The following is a 20,983-nucleotide window of genomic DNA, read 5'->3' on the forward strand; positions in this document are numbered from 1 at the left end:
TGGATTTCAGCGGGAGATTGTTGCAGGATATATTGAATGGACCTTTGATACCGAGCTGAGAACTACTTGTCGGCAATTTGCGACGGCAAGATAGCTATGTTATCGGAGTGGGCCGGTCACCGATTTGATAAGGCCTACGGAGTAGTCTAGAAGTCTCAATATCTGCCGTCGTAGCCGTTAGCGCGAGGTTTATCCACCACGATCGACACATCAACGAGTTAAAGGGCCGCGATAACAAGAGTCGATAACATATTTGCCGAATATCCATTTGAACATCTAACGTACGTAACACTCATAATCTAGTAAACTTGATAGGTTGAGCTTATCATATATCTACCGGATATTCCAAGTCCAAACGGGAACGCCGCGTTAGCTGGAGACGGCCAGATTGGGCCACATGCCCGAACGACTGCTAAGAAATCTGCGATGCGCCTGTGGATGGTCCCTAGAGCCTAACTTCGCAACAGTACGTTCTTTAGACGATCCCTTTCCATACTTTATGGCTGAGGAAAGTGTTGGCTTCTTGAGGCTCACAATCGGAGCAAGCGTTGCAACCGTAACATGAGGCCACTTAAGTCCATTGAAATCAAGCATCACCATCTGAGAGTACTGAATCTGGTCATACGCGACGGTGACAGTTTTCTTGGATGATGGAATCTCAACGTGTTCGTCGATGAAGAACTCCGGAACAGCATCTCTAGGGCCTTGAGAAGCAGGAAAAACCGTTTGGCCAACGCTCATGGAAGGATCAAGCTCAACATTTGTGCGGATCTTGGAGACCCAGTAATGAGCCGTCACGTCGACAGCATTGGCATTTCCGCTTTTCTTCTCACGAGAAGCTTCGGCCTTTTTGCCCTCATCAGAGCCGATATTGAAGCCAATGTTTGATGTTCCACCGCCAAAGGCGCCAGGTGGCGCATTAGTCGAGACGATAAACATGATGTTCTCGATGATATCCTTAGCCTCATTGGCCTGTCTCAGGATGGTGTTTGGATCATCGATAATCTGCTGGGTGATAGACCCATTGGCAATAAACTTGCGAAGACCTTGGGGCAGACGGCGAGTAGTGTCTTTGTCGGCATCCTGGTTGTCGAAACGTTTCTTTTCCAGTTCATCAACAGATTTGTTAGGCTTGATGATAGGGATCCCAAGTTGCGGGATCACAAGCGGACTGATGCTGGTGGCATCAATTTCCGGGGGCGCCTTTGGAAGTGCGGGCAGGCTCAAATCCTTGAGCGTTGATGGTTGTGCCATGGGGAATAGAACCCATGCGGCAGAAAGAGGCTGCGAGTTCCGGCATGTCCTCAACCTGAGGCACGCGCATCCATAGTCCTGGTTCGAAGTGGATGACAGGTGGGTTTACTGGGAAATTTCCCTTTTCATCGGGCATTGCATCGACAATAGACTGCGTATATGGTCGACCGATGAGGTCAATATCGGCCTGATCAAACAAACCACGATTGGGTACATCTTTAAGTAGTACCTCACTGAACCCCTGAGTTTCGCCAGTCAGGTTGAGTTGCAGGAGGTTGCTGGTACTCTTGTCGGTTGGAGGCTTGGGAAACTTCGTAATAGTCTTTGGATTTCGGCTCAGAGGCCTGAAGATAGTGTTGAAGCCAAAACCCTTAAAAGTGCCCTTGAACTTGTCTAGGACATCTAGAGGGGGAGGGGGAGGTATTCCGAGCCCATTTCCATCCTCATCGGTGGCATCTGAGTAACCCCCATTCTTGGAAGTCGCATCATACTCTTGGAGAGTTGGCTGAAGAACAGTAGGTCCGTAGCTGAAGCCTTCTGGGACTCTGATACTGACGACGGGAACAGCAGGAGCAGGATCCTCGAGAGAGATGCCCATGATTGAAGATAAAGAGAAGAAAGCCGGTGATGATGAAACGTAGTCGGGATAGTAGCTTGACGAGGATAAGAATACATAGGATTCAATTGGCTTTTTATTTTCCAGTGCTTTCTTAGCATGATGCACCTCTTGTTCTCTATTATTAACTGCATTCCTACTCCGAGTTGGTTCAACATTCATGTACAGCAGTAGACTATGGAATCAAGGTGTTTACTTTTACCTCCTTTATTGAAGATTTGGTCCAGAACATGCTCTCACGACTTGTGGCTGGCTGATACAACAAGCTGAGAATACCAAGGTAGAGCCAATTTGTGAATGTCTACCGCTTGGGTCCATTCCCGGCCAATGATTAAAACATGCTCAAACATAAGGCTATGGTCTTCTGCAGGTAAATGGAAATGTTTCAGAACCCCGCAGTTGCTGACACCTGCAAATTCTCTAAACGCAAGTTTAAATACTAGTTTCACACTCTCAGTAAGTAATATGCTGAGGTTATTAATACCTCGTAGCTTTCGGGGGCTTTGCCCCGGAGGTTCTTTACTAGCCGCCAGGAGTGAGACATTGCCAACAGCATCTGGGTCATCCCGGGGCCAGACTCTCTTTCTGCACATTAGCCACAGCACTAATCGTTGAACGCTGTGCAGCAGGTTCAATATTTCTGCACTGTTGCGGGGTAGGACAGCGGGATGCAGACAGGCCTTACCGGAGTCGACATTTCAGCCCTCTCTTTCGACGCCATCTTTATGACCCTTGTGACTAGTCACGTCTGCAAGCTAAGAGCCCACACACTGCAATATTGATACCAATGCGTCGTATCATGCATAATTTCTACAGCTACAATTGGCTCTGTTCTGATGAGATCTGCGGGCCTCACATAGTGGTGCACATATCACAAATATCAACAATGCGATTGGCCATTGCCCATAAGTGAAAAGATATAAAGCCTGCTAAACAAGAATTTTGAGACATTATTCATCATAATTAGATATGTGACCGAGTCGGCCATAATTATTCTCTTCAGCCAGCCACATTGCCAGAAATGTCATATCTTGAGTCCCCGAATACGCATCAAGTCTCAGCCATCAATGGGGCATTCCAATGAGAAGTATCTGAGGTACGGGAGATGCATTATGTTCTTGGTGAGTGGTGTGAAGGGATCCGGCCTTCATACATTGAGCTCAGGTAGCCACCGTCACTTCGAAGGGCACTACAATGTTTCAACTCAGCCAGCCATTACGAATGAGTGACTATCCCGTAAAGATTTACGACAGATGATTCAATAGAAGAATGCAGTCGTTCGAAATGGGAAGAGCTGCTGAAAGCTTGGGAAGACATGGTATCCACCTTCGCGTTGTTTTCGAAATATTCAACAGCTCATTCGTTAATGGAAGAACGCAGTCACCCGGAAGGGCAAGTTTTTCTGACACGTTGATGAGACTCAGCTGTCCACTTTCGTGCTGTTTTTGTGACTTGCGTTTCATACAGCTGTATAGGTCGCAAAGGGGTCATTTGCGTAGAGACCAAATCGTATGTCTTCTATGCGGGTAAAGCTGCCATGGATTCATGAAAGAGACACCTTGTGCTGGAGATTTAAACCAATATTCCCTACAGCACTCACTTCACTTTTCTCAATCCAGTAACAAGCAATCAGTTCTCCACCATGTCTTCGCAAGGCACCTTCACAGAAGTCCATCAATTCACCAAGTCCTACAAGCACATGTGGGCTCGTGATGTCGCCAAGGCGAGTATGAATTATGATCTCAAGGGTGTTATCGAACGCTTGAAGGAATCTGTTCCTGCTAAGTTCGATTCCAAGGATAACATTGGCTCACTCCGAAAGAAGACCATGGAGGCCACTGGTCCAGGCTACATCCCCGAGGAGGAGGGTAAGATTAGCGTGGGCATTGTCGGTGCCGGTGTCGCTGGCTTATTTGCTGCCCTTCTCTTTGATCGGCTCAATGGCCATGAAGAGCTCAAGGGAAAGGGTCTCAAGATCAGCTATGACATCCTTGAGGCTGCTGGTGCAGAGAGACTTGGTGGGCGTCTCTACACTCACCACTGCTCTGATGAGGAACACGACTACTATGATGTCGGTGCCATGCGCTTTCCTAACAACACTATTATGAAGAGGTAAGCCAAATCAACAGGACGCATGGCGAAGCCATTGTCTAATTTTTCCCAGAACATTTCAACTGTTCCAGTACATTGGAATTACACAGGAAAGCAAAGCAGGCTTGATCCCGTATTATTTAAAGAACGAGTTTGACGAATGCCCTGCCTACTTCAACGACATAACCACCAGTGGCAATGTCTGGGACCCCAAGAAAAAGGCAAATGACCCATATCAGGTCAACGAAGGCCTTCCTCCGAACGGCAAGATCCGACCAGAGTATGTCACCTGAAAAACAAACACCATTGGACTCCATCTGGCCTCGTTATAGGCGCCTGCTTAAGACCAACCCCAGCGAACTAGTCAGCACCGCTCTAAAGGTCTTCACAAAGGTTGCGAAAGAGAGGTTCAAGGCGGCAATCGCTGAAGAGGAAGAGGAGGAGAAGCAAGGCTTCAAGAGTGTTGGTGAAGACGGGGAACGTAGGCCTAGAGGGCCAGCATCTCAAAAGTTATGGGATCTTCTGATGAAGGCCGATCATATGAGTGTTCGACAATTCGTTGGCTCGTAAGTTCTCCTCGCCTACTGAAGTCATTTACAAAACTAACTTGAGATCACAGAGGCCAGCCGAGAAAGGACGGGGAAGAACCAGAGCCTCCAGCTGAAGATGAGTTTCCCCAGGGGCCTGGTTTTAACTACAACACTATCGAGTACCTTGAGACAATGACCTAGTAAGTGTCGCATCAAAGGTTCAATTCTCAATAGCTAACTCTTGGTAGTGGTACAGGCTGGTATGACCAGTCCCTCACAGAGTGTGTCCTGGAGGAGCTCGATTTCCATACACCCGACATGGACGACGACCCAGCAACAAAGGACATCCAGTATTGGTGGTGCATTGATGGCGGTGCACAGGAGATCGCCAAGCGAATGGCTTTAAAGATCAAGAAGTGCATTGAATACAACACCAAGGTTCAATCAATCGATGCTCAAGTTCCGCTTCGTCGAGAGCGCAAAGCCGGCTCGTACACTGCCATGAAGATCAAAACCACCAGAACAGATCCCAAGACCAAGAAGGTCGAGACCAAAGTCAGGGAGTACTTTGCCATCTTCAACAGCACCACGCTCGGTGCCCTTCAGCGTATGGAGCTTTCGGATGCTGGTTTGTCTTGGGGTACTAAGCAGGCCATCCGAGCTCTTGGGTATGGTGCTTCTTCCAAAGTTGGCATGAAATTCCGCACTGCATGGTGGCAGACGCCGCCATTCAACATTGCCAAAGGTGGTGTTTCCAGAACAGATTTGCCCCTGCGTGTCTGCGTGTACCCATCGTACAATATCAAGTCAAACGAGGGTGAGGACAAGTGGGATCCTACAAAGCCGGCCGTGCTTCTGTGTTCATATACCTGGGGTCAAGATGCCCAGCGCATTGGCGCCGTCTGTTCCAACAACACAACACAAGACGACGCGGAGCTCAAGCGGCTCATCATCCACGACCTTGCACGGCTTCATGCTCGGAGGGAGCGCCCATTTGAGGAAATGGTGAAATTTCTTGAACAGCAATACATTGATCACCACGGCTACGACTGGTATAGAGACGAACACATGTCGGGAGCCTTCGCGTATTTCGGCCCCGGGCAGTTTTCCAACATGTGGCAGGAAATCATCAAGCCCAACGCATTGGGTCAACTGTATATCGTTGGAGAAGCAGCCTCGTCCCACCATGCATGGATCGTAGGTGCACTGGAAAGCGTTGTTCGAGCCGTGTACGTCATGTTCCAAGGTCTCCAAAACGGCAACGAGAAGTTCGAGGCGTATGACATCGTCCTGAAACTTCTCAGAACTGGTTCTGATAGTGGCAAGAACGTCAGCCTACCTTTGAAGAAGGACGGCGATATGCCCACTGGCTTGCCTTTCCATCCTCTGCCGGAGGAGATGCCTACAAGGCAATTTTGGACGACCAAGGACCAGGAATTGACTGCTAGCCCTGAGAAGGAGGCTAACGAGGAGCATGTTGACATGACCTACGGTGCTGCTCTGGCTGTTTTGAGCTTGATTGAGAGTTTCTATGAGCTCGGAGTGGATAAGAAGGACACCTATTAAGCTTCAAGATGTACGGAGATGGTACCTCGTTTACTAAGGGTTCAACTTACTAGCCTCATTGACGAATATCTTTATGAACTCCTCAATCTTTTCGCAAATTGAAAAGTAGCTGAGACCCTATGGCGATTTCCTGGTGATGCACATGAAAAGGAGTGCAAATGGCAAGGGTTTAATGAGCTTCGTTTCACATTCAGCGTCGGATTCAACGGCTGACAGTGGGCACGGTCGCTAAACGGCCTGAAAATGACAGGTAACCCCATCAAATTACGTCAGCGGTTCCAGTGTTTTTATAAAGGCCAAGTTCATACACGTGTAATCTTTGCAGTTGTCAAATAAAACCTCAATTGCATGTTTAACCATCATGGCCAACTCTCAGTTCCCTCCCTACGAGGGCACAGAAGTCATCGGCTTCCAGTTCTCGAATTCTAGTGACCCTGCGTCACTCTCGGATGAGAATTCCGAGGTCGGCAAGATATGGGCGGCCACGCTAAAGACGTACCTCAACCATCCAGAAACGGGCATCATCTGGTGGGGGATTGTGCATGACGCTCCGAACAAAGCTAAGCTGTTTATCGGTAAGTACAGTGAAGCGCCTCGATAAGAACTCGTACTAACGAGAATTTCAAAGATTGGAAGAGTTTAGCTGGTCGGGCTCAATTCGAGGCTAGCCAACAAGCAACAGAGCTCGCCAGCGCCTGGAAATCCATCACTGTAGCGCCAGCCACCAAAGACGTCTACAAGTTTACCTCTAGCGATGTCGCCAGGCAAACAGCTTTATCCAGCACCTACGACACAGTCACAGCTCACTTGAGTTTCCGATTCGCCAATTCGCTCAATTACAGCGAAGTTCAGCAATTGGACGCTGTACTGCAGGAGCTAGACCGCGCAATCATGCTGAGCCCAGGCGCTGTTGTAGCAAGCTACTCAATTGGAGGATGGAGCTCAGACAACAGGTCATACAGCGCGGCCTACCGCTATCTTAATGCGAATGCTCTTAGGAATTTTATCCAGGGCGACAACAAGGTCAGGGAGTTATTGCACATCTTGCAGTCTCGTGCTTCAGGCGGTATGGAACTTGATTTTCTGGAAACGCGAGTCTACAAGCAGGGCTGGCAAGGGTCTGTAACCAAGACAGAGCCTGATAATCCGACTTTATCGGGGTTCATGGCCGAGGCACAGGCCTTGTTCACGTTTTGACACACCCAGGATTCAATTGTGATGATTCTTGGGTGAGGCTAGTTTTGTGAAACTCGGCACGGCTCCGAGCTCGGAGGATCGCTCCGATTATCGATGAATCGTATCAGTTCAAAGGGGACAGACGATGTCGGCCGTAGCTTATGTATAATAAATATTCTAGAAATTAAAATTGCAATTGAGCACTGCATCTGTAGTCTGAGTCATCCAAAGTCATACAAAAATCGACTTGCTGGTTTCGGTGACTGCGAAGTAATGGTACGAAAGACGGCGGTTGATCATTGGTAAAACACCGAGACTAACTCCTCGTCGTCCACTTCCGGCCCTCGTAGATCAAAGGGCGCATCGCAAGCCAATGACTCACCGTGCTCAGGTCGCGTATTTATAAGCCTAAATCTTCATCGAATACTCATTCTCTTCTATTATCTATCTTTCCATCAACGAGAAACAAAACATAGTTCGAGTCCACTATGACATCTCTCAGGGCAAAGTTCCAGTCGCGATCCTGGCAAAAGGATCAATTTACCATCTCAACTGATCCCAACCTGTTCCCTATTTCCCAACTCACCGATATCTTCAATTCAAAAGAGTTCTATTGGGCCAGCGCATTATCACCTGAAGCCTTCAAAGAGGCCCTTCACAACTCCCTGTCCTTCGGTATCTACGACTCGGCTGAATCCTCCGGCCCAGAATCACCGGGCAAGCTTATTGGCATCGCTCGATTGGTGACCGACTTCGTCACTTTTGCATACCTCACAGACGTGTGGGTTGATCCGACATATCAAGGGAAAGGCTTGGGCAGCTGGCTTGTTCGTTGTATGCGAGAAGTGTTGGATGAGATGCCAGATCTGCGACGGGTGATGTTACTTACAGGAAACTGGGAGAAGTCGGTGCCATTTTATGAGAAGCTACTAGGTATGAGCTTAGTTGAGCCCAAGAGGGGTGAAGGACTTGCTGTCATGGAGAGCAAAGGGAGAGGGCATCCGACGTATGGGAAGTCAGGACTAGGCTATGACTGAGGATGAGCTTTTGTTCCTTTCAAACAGGAACTGCACGGGTCCAAACATCCAAAAGCTAAACTTTCTCTGTTATTGAGATTCCTTATGGCAACGACCCTTTTCTTATCATATTGAGTGTCAAATTTCTGAAGAATGGGCCTCTTGTCAGGTCTGGTTATGTAACGATGCTGAAGTTGCTGTTGTTTTTATTCCAAGGAATGAGGATGCGAAGGTACCTCATTAACTGTTCTCTTCTTAAGCGCTAGCCGTGGTTAGATACTCGCATGTATACCTCAAGTCATGCCTGTTTGTTAGTCACCATTGGAGCAATGAAAAAGTATTGAGACAGTTTCCCAGCACCGAGAGACTGAAGTGACCCCAATTCGACATCAAATTTACATAATATCTCTCTATACCGCCTCGGCGACTAGCACGCTACCGTCTTACGTAGAGCCATGCCAAAGCGTCTGAAACCATGTAACCCGGCTGTCAACCCGAGCCTTCAATTCTTGTATCACCATCCCGTCATCAGCCCCTCCATTCGGAGACCCTGCATCTGACTTCGGTCCCGATTTCTCTTCCAGATAGGCGTCTATCACGCGGCATTGTCCCACGAACAAGTGAGAACAGAGCTGTACCACTATTGCCAACTGGAGATCCACAAATCCTGGGGTTATTGTTTCTTGTGCGGTATGACGTTCGGCATCAGCGATATCCTGCAAGGCACCTAGTACGGCTTCAAATCTGTCGATTAACAATACATGACATGCACCCACTAGATGGTGCGCCACGTGGTTGTCGCTCACTGCCTTATAGGTTCGGCTTCCGAGTTCCTTTTGAAGTGAGACTGTCGTCGTTGTGAATTCGGATGAGCACGAAACCAACTCAACGATAACCTCCTCGTTACGTAGCTCATTTTTAGTAGCCGAAAGAGAATTGAAAATGCTGCCTTCATCGTCCGTGTCTTCGGAAGTGTTGAAAAGCCATACCATGACGAGCTTGAACACATCGTCATTGAGCAGCAACGGAGGTACACATCGACCAGTATCTCCCTGTTCATGAGAGATCCTCCGGTTCTTAAATACTTCCTGGATCTTATTGGAGAGGGCTTGGACTCTAGGTATGAGGCGGCCAAGTGCAATTGTGGCGTTCGTGAAACGGCAAAGTGGCAGTTGCTTCAATTGCGACGAAACATTGACTGAGCCCAAGTTCCAGTCGCCTTGAGGTCCGGGTACAAACGAATCCTGTAGAGCATATTCATCACCCGTCTGTATGTCCATGTGGGTTATGTCCATGTGGGTGTTGGACATCCAGGAGAAGCCAATGGGATCATATTGCGCATACGTAGTGTCCCACGAACAAACGCCCCGCTGCAACGCATGATCTGACCATGCTTCGGGCATTGGTTCTAGGTACGGTCCCGGGTCTAAGATCGGGTCCGGCGCAAGTTGGCATGGATCAATGGTTCCAGAAGCATGAGGCGTGGCTGACAGCTGAAGACTATACGTCATTCCAGGTTCATGGATACTCGCACAGTCATACTCCTCGGGCGTGAGCAGTTGCACAACCGTTTCCATGCGACTTGTTGGAGGCTTAAGCACCGTCTCGCCCTTGTAATGGTACAAACTCGGACGTCCCTTGGGAGGGCTAAGACTGTACACGCACTGAGTGCCATGTCGATAACAACGACTGCAAGCTCCCATTCTCTTTGTCCTGACAGGAGTGCATCTCAGCTTTTGGCTATGGCATCTATTACATGACTGCCGGCGTGAAGTCGTAGGCGAACTTGGCGGGGCGAGGGGGACTGATAGATCAATTGAACTGGCGGTGGATGACATTCTGCAGTGATGATGACTTTTAGGAAATAAATAGCTCTACGAAAAGAAGTAAGAGCTGAATGGACTTTAGTAGGATATACTAAAGGCATACTCTGAAAATAGATGAGCTTGGTGAATTTATATAGAAAATCCTGTTCAATAGCAACTTTCCATTCACTCGTTTATACGTAATGCAATGTCAGAACTCAGAATTCTCTTACATCTCTCTCTGAAACCCCGAATGCAGATAAGCAGCCACTTGCCCGCCACCTTCAACATCTAGTCCACCTTTTATTCCTTGCTTGTATGATATTTCATTTGAGGTTCCAGGCGCCAGAACAAGGCTGGGTTACTGTCTGACTTCTGATCCTAGTATCTGTTTTTGCTTTTGACAATGGACAACGGGGCATATGCTTTCCTGGTATGTGAGAATCTGATGTTGTAAAAAGTCTCCACATTACTATAAGCCTATGTCAAGGGCGATGAACAGCTGTGAAACCAAGAATGGGATAGCATGTATATAGTGCTGTAGCCTGTGATGCATAATAGAGACTGAGATTTCTAAAATAAACTTTAGGATAACTAATAACTATCTCATTTACCAGGATAATAGTAGTTAATTTAAAGCATGGAAGTATTAAACTCAAGGTAAATATTTAAAATAAATATTACTACCCTAAAGCAAGACAAGTTCAAGGAATGGGATCTGCAGCTAGCTGATAAGAGCCTGATAAGTGCTTATCGATTGGCTTAAGTCACTCTTATCTCTCCTTATCCCTTATCGATAGCATCAGGTATTCTTCTCTGTCCAAGGTCGTAGGCCATCAAGAAATTTAGTATGGACGTCCCCATCACCGGTTATCCTCAGCACCTCCTTATACTCCTCCTCGCCAAGGCACTTGAAGAACAGCAGAATACCCGCCCAGATGAAATCAGCATAGCTCACCACATCCCCCAGCAAAAATGGCCCGGACTTATTCTCCTCAAGCAAGGCCGTGATCTCACGTGCAAACGGCTCCGCTCTGTCAAATGCTCCAGGGGAGTGCTTTTCCCCGTACTCATAGAGAGGCATTCCTACGTCTTGCAACCGTGTCTGCAGAAAGAAGTCAATGCTCTTTTCGCCGATAATGTTTTTGGCGACGCCGGGGACATAAATTGGGACCATTTCAGTCATGAATTTAATCATTGATGCTCGGAGACGGTCTTGCATTGGATTCTTCAGGTGTACACCTGGCTCTGGGTACTTTTCCTCGATGACGTCGGCGATCTTGTAAGAGTCCATGATGTATGAGCCGTCTGGCATTTGAACGGCTGGGCATGTGAAGGGCGCGCCTCCTTGATTTGGGGATACACTAAGTATGAAATCGTTACTGAATGTTCGATTGATGTGGCTTGGCTTTGTACTTACTGTCCACTGAGGCGCTCCTTGATCTCGGGGTATTCAAGCTACACAAGTCAGCACATCATAGCATGGCAGTTTTGGTAGCTTACCCATTCGGTCTTATACTCAAGGCCTTTGTAGTTGAGAAGCAGTCTCGCTGCAGCTCGTGTTAGCGCTGGATTGAGCCCGTAATTATGGAGACTGACTTCTCCAGGTATTCATGGACCAGCAGACCTGAGGCGACCTGCTGGGTATGTCGAAGAAGGTAATTTTGTTTTCGGACATGCTGCTGTTGGTTCCTGTATTTCGATATGGGATGCTGGTCCTCATGTATGTGTTCAATGCCAAGGGAGCCTCACGGAGATAATCGAGGGAAATGGCCCGACTGATAAGGTACGCAAGATATAAATAGTAACGGGATCGTTATCGTTTGATTAATCAGCAGGCCAAGCGCGCACCAATGACATGACGACATTATATCTTACCCGCATGCGATGGATGCTAGCATAATCCTTCAATGCCAAAAGCAGAAGGTGAGAATGTTGAGATATTGCATGTACAGACAAAAGTGCCTATTATTCAGCACCTATTTATAGTGGTACTTAAATATAGAATTCTTATATATGTACACATTACCTTATTTGCATATCCCTGTTCAGGTTACATGTCCCCAAATTACATTCTCAAGATGCGTCTGCGCAGATGACAAGAACTGTAGCCACCTCGGGTGTAAAGGACTCTCAAAACGGGAAAGTATGAGCTGGATGTGTGCATAATATAGTGGGCCTGTCACTGACTCCTTGAAGCTCTTAAATGACACTTGAACCAATCGTCAGAGTTGGGGTTCTATCAGTAGACAAGATGGGTTGTACTTACGGATCAGCAAGCTCGGAAGCTTCCAATGAGCCGAGAATTGCTCAAGCTGGAGCAGCAGAAGAAGTTCACAATTTTCAATTTCAGCTATGAGCTGCGTGTTCGTACTCTCAGTAAACTTCTTGTGGATATCCAAGAAGACGAGTGCCGTCAAGCTGATGAGTGATAGTGCTGGGTCCACGGTGAGAGTGTAATTACTATCCCACTTCTCTGCAACCCCGGCTATATTCTGGCAAGTCTCCAGAACACGCTGCCAGCTAAGCGTCCAATCGTCACCTTCCGGAAGATAGTAGCAGCTCGCAAGGGCAGCTAACAGTTGCGCCATATGTAGTAGAAGCACCGGGACTAATCTCGCGTGATGATTTGTATTTGACTCATTCATGAACGCATTCCTTCCGGGGTTCAGAAAGTTCCGTGGCAAAGCTAGGCGTATTGCGGACAGCGTACGTTCTGCATCGAGTAGGCTCGCCGTGAGGATCTCGTGAGGAACCAAGTAGCGCATACTCATTGCTCTGCCAAATTGCCGCAAGACAGTGACGGCGATGAGATGAATGTCGAAGAGTAAGCTGCTTTCGTTACTGGCCTTGACACATAAGAGAAGGTCGGGAAGACCACGCGGATCATGAGGTAACCGGCATGGGGCAACAAGTCCTTGAGAAAGCTGACTCTGGGGATTAAGAGACGTATTGACAAGTCGTTCATCAATTTGGTAAGGTGTACCCGATGAGAGGTTGGCATATGAGTCAAGACGGTATACACACCACCAAACAAGTCTCCAGTTTTGAAGATCCGCGTCGCTCACATTGGACCATTCTGGGGAGACCGATTGGATTATTTCTAGACGATCAAGGCCCATCCAATACGCAAGCCTGACGATCTTTCCTATTCGTACCCAGGCTTGTTGGCCTGGGAATTGGTGGAATTCGTAAAAGACGAGAAGGCAGAACTTGCGAAACAGATCGAGACTTGGAAAGTCACCGGCTGTATCTTCTTGAAGAGTTGTATTGCTTAGGATTAGGTCTATACGATCGTCGAGGTTAAAATTAGGAGTTGCGAATTTGAAGCCGAGGAGTCTGGCTGTGATAAGAATCAGAGATTCGGTGAGTTCAGGGCTGCATGTTGATAGAGCATCCCTGCTATTTGATGCTGCGGCCTCGGAGAATAGTGGTATGGCTTCATTGATCGATTTGAAGTACTCATCGGCCCTGGCATGGTCAGCTGGAAGATATCAGGGTAACCTAGTGCATTTGCATTTACTATGCAGGATCGTTTCTTACAGATAAGCTTCCTCTTCGGGTAAGATGTTAGGACGCTGTGTTAATTGACTGCCAGAAGATGTATGGGAAGTGACAAGGGTATCAGGACTTTCAGAGGGTAGATCTGAAACAACTGGAATCGAACCATCGTCCTCAAGGATCGAATCGGCTTGCAAGGTGGCTTCTTCTGTGCCGTCAAAAAGGGTGATTAGATTCCGCGATGTTTAAGCAGTAGGCAGACGTGTCTTACCGGAATGCCTTCTCTCTCGGTTGCGAGTGTTCCGCGTTGCCCGTGGTACTCGTCCGGAACCTGGGGCTGGTCCAGGCCGACGACGCGTCGTAGAGTAGTTGCATACCTTACCGCGGCTTAGGCAGCGGGAGCATGACGGCTGACCTAAATCGCCTGTAACCGGTCGGTCGCATCAGTACTGGCAACAATGACTTGCCGGATTATCTCACATCGGACTTTAGAGCTGAGGCACGGAGATTGTCAGATGTTGTAGGACCGAGAGTTGATGCGGGGTCCACGAACCGAATGCAGTTGTCGCAGACTCTGGTACTCAGCCGATGAGAGGGAGCAGCGCCGAATGTTCCGCCGCGTGAAGACGGCGACGCAGACATTGCGGAGAACCGGAAAGAGTCTCGATTAGAGGCCAGCGATGGATACGCCGGTCGTTTATGGATACTCTTAGACAGAAGGCCGATGCCGACGTAATCAGGACATCGGAGGTAATGAGAGATGGTCGAGAATGTGGATTCACAAGATGCTCCGAACAAAATTATCCATGCAGTATTTCCGATGACTAACCAACCTCGGCACTCTTCGTGCAACTAATCCCGCGTCGGAGGATCTAAAATGTTCAAGCTTGAGATCTGCCGTAGCTTGCATTTCCCCGCATTTTAGCACAATAGAACAAGCAGCTTACCCAAAACCCATGTTGAGTTGCGAAAAGATGTATTTAAGCATTGGTATCAGAGATGAGTTGTGGATTAACAACTTGCCCTGTGATATCGCACCACCATGGCCAATTTCTCGGTACTTATCAAGTTTGAGTCTGAAGAGGATGGGGAGGCATATTTCGCCGATCTTGGTCCTGATTCTCAAGGCCCACCTGCTCTCGGCACCAAGATCAGCGCGGTCAAGTCTTTACAGGGATTGGCTGATAAAAATCAATCCAAAACAGTAACAATTCACCGTGTAAGACCCCTTGTGTCATGCCTTCAGTGGACCGAAGTTGTCTCTAATTTATGATACTGACTGAGTGCAGCTCCTAGCACCACTACCGAGAGATGACCTACCTCTATACTGCGTGGGATTGAACTATCGCAGCCACGCCAAAGAAGCTTCAGTATGCCAAAGTGAAACAGACACCCAGCTTTGAGTCAATCACTAACATGTCAGTAGCTCACTCTGAGCTCGGTCCCTCCGCTTTGGACTAAGCCAGCTGCATCTCTTGCAAACCCAGATGAGGACATCCCCATCAATGACTTTTGCGCAAAGAGTCTCCCAGACTATGAGGTATGGAGTAACATCATGCCAGAATCATGATATCCAATACTGATTGCGCTTACAGGGCGAGCTAGTCTTTGTCACCTCCAAACAATGTCGCGACATTTCTCCCAAGGAAGCCAAGGACTATATCCTAGGGTACACGGTTGGCAATGATATATCTTGCCGCATGTACCAGCTTCCCAAGCACTCAGCCGGTCAATTCTTCTTCGCCAAGGCCTTCGACAAGTTTGCACCTATTGGCCCTGCATTGATCAGCCCAGCCATATTTGGTGATGGCTCGGGCTTTTCAGTAATCGCAAAGGTGAATGGTGAAGTCAGGCAAGAGGCTGAGTTTAAGAAGGACATGGTGTTCTCGCCGGAGCAGATTCTCAGCCATATGAGCCAAGGTACTCCACTATTACGCACGAGCAGGATCAATGCTAATAGATGTGATATAGGAACAACCATACCGGCTGGTACAGCGGTCATGACGGGAACTCCGGCTGGAGTAGGTGCCTTCCATAGCCCCAAGGTATTTCTCAATGATGGTGATGTTCTCGAAGTCACTATGACACGGGTTGGAACATTGAGAAATGTTATCAAGTTTGAGTAAGCATCGTTCGTTTACCTTTGAGATCCTGGCACGAAAAGTTTTGCTAACTAAGCCCTTTGCAGAGTTGGACTTTTGACGCGTCTGGTAGTCTCGGTGCAGAGGGTTGCTATCTTCTTGTTCAGTAGATTTATGTAGAAGTTACTTATAGACATTTGTTGTTCTTGTAAATATAGATGTTGCGTCTTCATCCCTCGAGATATTCTGTGGCCAGTTCCATTATTGAAAGGGCTCTTATGAGTTGATGGACCAGAGAACTGACGCTTTTATCATGCCAAACACAATGACTCTTGTGCTGACATTTGCATCGAGATGTGACTGAGCACGTCGTCATACCATCCTAGTACTGGGAGTAAATGCATCCAAGTCCACAGTTTATTGGTCGAAACAACTAACAAGCAAAAGAAATTTGCCAAAGGCCTCCAGCTATCAATAGATCTTAGATAACTATATAGTACGCTCCTCACGCTTCACCCTGTCAACTATTTCTTATCCCCAAACCCAACATGACTTCTCAATGATCTCAGAGATCCGACCAGCCCAGAATAGTCAGAAGCACAAGCAAAGATAAAGAAGTCAGGTCGAATAATCGCAAACTTGGTACCCCTCCCAAGACGCTTAGCAAAGACCGAACTGTCATATCCGTTCGCCATGTGCCCATCAGCTGCAGCAATCTGCGAAGGTGAACAGACCATGGGATGGCCAAGCCCGCCATTAGTATCTGAAAGTGTCTTTTGACCCTGCGATGAGCCACTCCAATGTGCATCGTAAAATACAATAGCATCCTTTGAGATAATTGATGAGAGTCCGGCTTCTTGGACTGCAGCCGTTGCTTCAGCGTGCAAGCGTAGCTGGTTAGCTGGGTTTCCATCGCCCATTACCACTAGAGTGAAGATCGTATTGTCCTTTCGTAAAAGGCCATCTGATAGGAATGATTCTGCCTGGCACTTCGATCTCATGTGTATCTGAGGCAAACGGGAGCCACCTGTGCAGCCCTTGATAAAGAACCCGTTTTCAACATTTGAAAACCCCTTCTTCTCCTTATAATGCATATAATCTACATACCGAAACGCAGAAGTGCCGTGAAGCAACATCAAAAGCCGGAAAAATAAACGTTGCCATAAAGAAGGTTCATTGTTGCAGATGCGGCCATTGATCATGGAGAACTGCGCCGCGTCATTGATGCTCTGACGCCGCTCTGATTCCCAGCACTTGAGTAGCTTGTCGTGGTTTTCGGGCTTGGAGTCAGGGTGGAGCATTAAAGCTAACCTCCAGGCAAGTTGGTGAGCGTCCCTAACACCACTGCCAATACCTTGACCGGCGAAAGGGGGAAAGACGTGGGCTGCGTCGCCGATGAGAATTGTACGGCCACTGAACCAGCAGTTAACAACCTTGTGAACGAAGTGGAATGGTCGACATCGCAGGATTTCGATACAATCTCGTGGATACTGCACAGGGCCGCTGAACCTATGATTGCGGTTTTTGTCTTGCTCAAGAGTGATCATCGGCGTGATGTGCTCCCAGAGTAGCTCTTCCGAGTTATCTTTAATGAGTGACTCATCTTGAGCAAACTCATGACGCCAGAGCCTTTCCTCATAAGGTCCAAATCTTCCAGAAGCAGTAGCCTTCCCAGGCGGGGTACAAAAGTGCCAACCGATCGGCCAGAACAGATCATAAACCTCCTGCGGCGAATACCCAAGCTTCCAGAGTGGAAAGTCAGGATGACTCTCTGGGGTAGGGAGTTTCATCTTCAGGTTGGCGGCTATCCATGTACCGCTGTAAGGATAAAGACCGTCTTGCTGCTTGATGCCTACAGTTGGTTCAAGGAAGTGCTTTCGTACAATTCCAAGTTTCCCGTCGGCACCGATGAGCCATTCTCCTTTGATTTGTTGGCGTGTCCCTTGGCTATTCTTGAAGTCGATCACTGGTGGATCTTGTTCAGACCGTGAGACCACTTCACAGGAAGGGCGAAATGAACAGTATTGCGATTGGTCAATAGCCTTTCTCAATGCCATCTCTGTAATTCGTCGTTAGAAGATGGAAGATATACATCAATGGGGCCTAGAGTCGTTTACCTAGACGCGGCTGCATTTGCAGAATGCCTTCAGGCAGAGCTTGTTCAAGACTGTTGATGTCCCCAACTGGGACTGAGAAGAATGGCGGGGCATTAAATGCGCTGCGATGAACGTTCACATGGGGAATCTCTGTGCAAGTCTAAATTAGTACCTGATGTGACTGTATGCAGATCCATTTGCTTTAGAAGTTTGTGGACTTACCGTGACCTATGCCCGCTAGATCGTTGATCCCGAGACTGTGTAGTATTCTGATGGCATCCCCTGTGAGGAAAACGCCTCTAGGATCTGTGGTGATCTCTGGTTCTTTTTCAAGAATGACGGACTGGCGAGAGTGCGTTGTTAGTACGGAGCATGAGGGTGCTGTACCTGTCGAAATAGTGGCTACTGACACGAATCTTTAGTCGGGCGAGTGACAGTCCCAGGGCAAGACCAGCTGGTCCGCCCCCAACAATAATTACTTGTGTTTCTTCCATTGCATGCAATAGTGATAAGTGAATATTTGAGAAATGCGTGTGCTCAGTTGTATCTGTACCGGACCTTGCATCTCACTCTGAGGACTTATATGGAAGGTAGTCGGGTCCATGCTAGAATACGAGCCGCCGATATCCTCGGTGTCCCCAGACGCCACTGAATTGCTTCTGCAGAAATACCTCGAACCACTGAATGTGGGGTCCACGCTCAAATTGAGTTTGGCTTTCGGAAGATCCGTGAACTGCTTGAGTTCCTCCGCCGCTAGTTTGCAGATCCTCCGAGCGTCTTGTGTTAGAAGATAACCAATGAACAGATGCCATATAATCCATTACCAGAGCACAGTGGGCAGCGAGCTGGCCAGTGTGTCCACTCCGATCCCAAACCGCCTTACCCTCTACTTCCATACCTACAAGTCTCATTAGCGGCTGTTTCTAATTCAACGAGCTCATGCGAGTACCAGCACCCTTCCAATAGAGAACAGCTCAATACCCTCTAGATGGATACTGGTGCCTTATCTAAATGACTATTACTAAATCCAGATCTGGCATTATCTGATAATCTCCTTAGGAAATAAACCCAGGCACTTATAGCCAATAAAGGCAATGGCGTAAAAAACACCCGCTTTAGGAAAGTGAATCCCCTCAATTTAACGCTTATAATTGGCCGATGGTACAGTTAGTAGCCTTGTTATCGGAACACCGCATTTCCATATTGTCTAGAGCAAATTGTACCTTCTTGAGGTGGAAAAGCTATTGGCAGTAACAGGCTTAGGCCATTTAAGGCTTGCCACTTCGCGTTTGCAAGGGATAGGATATCCAGAAGCAAACCTTAGGCTCTACCAATGTGGATCATAACCATAACAGGGATACAAAAGAGCGTATCTCGAGTTGAATGCCAGAAGGATATAGTTATTAGTAAAAAGTTCTGGAATCTACCTTGCTAGTAAATACTCTAAGTAACTCTTATCTACTTCCCCACAACATTATTGAGCTCTCACGCCTCTCAAGCTATGTTTAAACTTATTGATATGTTTCCCTATATTCTCTCTGGCACTCTCTTCGCCTTAGCATTGCCTCTTGTCCTATTGATCAAAGTATTTTTATCCTCTACATCCAGCGCACACAAAGTCTCTGCCAGGAGCTTCAAGCCACCGAAGGGATGGTGGACTGATACTAAACGGTTCAGTGTTGAACAGCGGGCCATTTTCAGCCAGGTATGTCCTCAGACTTGATATGCTAGATTTGATTTGACCAAAGTAGAACTGGATTTGCGTCAGCCATCGCAGTCGGTTCTCAAAGGCTGGCGACTATATCGCATTTGACATTGCCGGCTTCAAACTCCTCCTTATGCTAGGCAAAGACGATGTAGTACGAGCATTTCACAACGTCTGTCGTCATCGCGCATTTCCAGTTACTAGAAAGCCCTCTGGCTCAGCGTCTATACTTGGCTGCAAGTACCATGGATGGAGCTACAATAATAAAGGAGAACTTACAAAGGCTCCCCACTTTGAAGATGTGGTTGGTTTTGACAAGAGCCAGAATGGCCTTTTCCCTGTTCACACGAAGATTGATGATAATGGATTTCTACACATCAACCTGAACAGCAGCCCAGAAGCAGGCGAGACCAAGCTTGAGAGGAGGAACGTTATCGGAAGGCCAGCACCTACTTGCCAGACCCAACAATATCTTGGATCTTGGGAAGTGAAAGGGAAGTTTAACTGGAAGGTTCCTGGTAAGTGTCTTGCTTGGCTAGTACCAAACGTGACTCATATTTACAGAGATCTAGGGAATGCTTTCGAAAGTGAAGTATCAGCTGCCCACCTCAAAAGTTCTTTGTGGTGTTTGTTCGGCCCTTCTGCAGCTGGAAAGTTTCGATTCAGCCCTCTCACCACTGTCTATTCACATAAGGGAAATCCTATCTGGTATCAGCTCACGTATTCTCCGGAATCTGTCAGAAAAACCACCGTACGATGCGACGTGTACTCAACGTCAAAGCAAGATAGCTCCGACTTTGAGAAACGCCTGAAGCCTGATCTGGAGCTTGAGATCAATTCAATTGTACGAAGCCATGAAGAGTTGCATGAAAAGCTCGTAAGTTCTACTCACTCACTCTATTATGGCGGAGGTAGGTCGCGCGCTCACGTCCCGGTAATTATAGAAGACTGAATATGTGCAGATGAGTATGCTTTGTTGGCTGATATAGTGGATAAACACGCCAAAAGAGAAAAGAGCGAAGGGGCAGAGATCAAGCCAGCAGCAGTTAATCAGTGTCGAAGTGATGGCTATGCAAAAGCCGAAGGAAGTAAGTTAAATATCACTAAGCTTCTTACTACTGTATAAAAATGGACATAACTGACATATCTCTACAGTATGCATGGCCTTAGAAGGGCTGGAGAAGTCTGGGGATCTGGGATGGTAGATAGGAAGATGTAATCCCTCTCGATACTTAATATACCCCGAATGAGGACAATGATTGTGATGCCTGGTGAAACTGTAGGCGAATTTAAATCCGCCATGCTTGGCCCAAAGCAAGGTATACTTTCAGTAGTAATGGTGATGCGATAACAGAGCTAGTCATTTAAAGACAGGAATATTGCCTATGACTACAGGACCGCCGTGGGTAGTCAGAAAATGTCTAATGTTTCTCATCATGGTCACATGAGCTAATTTTGTGCCCATTCGCCCTGACAGTTTCGTAGTTTAAACGCAATACAGCTGTGGCTTTGGCCCTCAAGATGGCCTCAAGACCCAAGGCAGCAA

At 47.6% G+C, this 20,983-nt stretch overlaps 8 protein-coding genes across 8 annotated transcripts; 5 read left to right on the forward strand and 3 right to left on the reverse strand.

Annotated features, from left to right (window-relative positions):
* Window positions 1-369: 369 nt before the first annotated feature.
* FTJAE_3164 (uncharacterized protein) lies at window positions 370-1,852 on the reverse strand (the record flags this gene model as incomplete). Its single annotated transcript, XM_037349432.1, has 2 exons — window positions 370-1,284; window positions 1,364-1,852. The coding sequence occupies 2 exons, from the start codon at window positions 1,850-1,852 to the stop codon at window positions 370-372; spliced, it is 1,404 nt and encodes a 467-aa protein (XP_037209556.1).
* A 1,660-nt stretch (window positions 1,853-3,512) lies between these two features.
* Window positions 3,513-6,057, forward strand: FTJAE_3165 (amino-acid oxidase; the record flags this gene model as incomplete). Its single annotated transcript, XM_037349433.1, has 5 exons — window positions 3,513-3,982; window positions 4,035-4,241; window positions 4,294-4,527; window positions 4,581-4,691; window positions 4,740-6,057. The coding sequence occupies 5 exons, from the start codon at window positions 3,513-3,515 to the stop codon at window positions 6,055-6,057; spliced, it is 2,340 nt and encodes a 779-aa protein (XP_037209557.1).
* A 361-nt stretch (window positions 6,058-6,418) lies between these two features.
* On the forward strand, window positions 6,419-7,254 carry FTJAE_3166 (uncharacterized protein; the record flags this gene model as incomplete). The annotated part of the gene is made up of 2 exons (XM_037349434.1): window positions 6,419-6,632; window positions 6,686-7,254. 2 exons carry the CDS (start codon window positions 6,419-6,421, stop codon window positions 7,252-7,254), a joined length of 783 nt encoding a protein of 260 aa, XP_037209558.1.
* A 467-nt stretch (window positions 7,255-7,721) lies between these two features.
* On the forward strand, window positions 7,722-8,270 carry FTJAE_3167 (GNAT family n-acetyltransferase; the record flags this gene model as incomplete). The annotated part of the gene is made up of 1 exon (XM_037349435.1): window positions 7,722-8,270. One exon carries the CDS (start codon window positions 7,722-7,724, stop codon window positions 8,268-8,270), a length of 549 nt encoding a protein of 182 aa, XP_037209559.1.
* A 2,586-nt stretch (window positions 8,271-10,856) lies between these two features.
* On the reverse strand, window positions 10,857-14,197 carry FTJAE_3168 (glutathione-S-transferase; the record flags this gene model as incomplete). The annotated part of the gene is made up of 9 exons (XM_037349436.1): window positions 10,857-11,418; window positions 11,475-11,512; window positions 11,558-11,604; window positions 11,654-11,832; window positions 12,245-12,266; window positions 12,324-13,538; window positions 13,598-13,604; window positions 13,827-13,886; window positions 14,036-14,197. 9 exons carry the CDS (start codon window positions 14,195-14,197, stop codon window positions 10,857-10,859), a joined length of 2,292 nt encoding a protein of 763 aa, XP_037209560.1.
* Window positions 14,198-14,597: 400 nt separating this feature from the next.
* FTJAE_3169 (bifunctional 4-hydroxyphenylacetate degradation enzyme) lies at window positions 14,598-15,681 on the forward strand (the record flags this gene model as incomplete). The annotated part of the gene is made up of 5 exons (XM_037349437.1): window positions 14,598-14,774; window positions 14,845-14,925; window positions 14,982-15,095; window positions 15,151-15,475; window positions 15,527-15,681. The coding sequence occupies 5 exons, from the start codon at window positions 14,598-14,600 to the stop codon at window positions 15,679-15,681; spliced, it is 852 nt and encodes a 283-aa protein (XP_037209561.1).
* A 479-nt stretch (window positions 15,682-16,160) lies between these two features.
* Window positions 16,161-18,226, reverse strand: FTJAE_3170 (3-(3-hydroxy-phenyl)propionate 3-hydroxycinnamic acid hydroxylase; the record flags this gene model as incomplete). The annotated part of the gene is made up of 4 exons (XM_037349439.1): window positions 16,161-17,695; window positions 17,754-17,882; window positions 17,955-18,075; window positions 18,143-18,226. 4 exons carry the CDS (start codon window positions 18,224-18,226, stop codon window positions 16,161-16,163), a joined length of 1,869 nt encoding a protein of 622 aa, XP_037209562.1.
* A 1,007-nt stretch (window positions 18,227-19,233) lies between these two features.
* FTJAE_3171 (choline monooxygenase) lies at window positions 19,234-20,642 on the forward strand (the record flags this gene model as incomplete). Its single annotated transcript, XM_037349440.1, has 5 exons — window positions 19,234-19,437; window positions 19,484-19,955; window positions 20,010-20,348; window positions 20,400-20,525; window positions 20,593-20,642. 5 exons carry the CDS (start codon window positions 19,234-19,236, stop codon window positions 20,640-20,642), a joined length of 1,191 nt encoding a protein of 396 aa, XP_037209563.1.
* Window positions 20,643-20,983: the final 341 nt, after the last annotated feature.

The sequence above is a fragment of the Fusarium tjaetaba genome, assembly GCF_013396195.1.
Source record: "Fusarium tjaetaba strain NRRL 66243 chromosome Unknown NRRL66243_c0000063, whole genome shotgun sequence".
NCBI classification, from domain to species: domain Eukaryota; kingdom Fungi; phylum Ascomycota; class Sordariomycetes; order Hypocreales; family Nectriaceae; genus Fusarium; species Fusarium tjaetaba.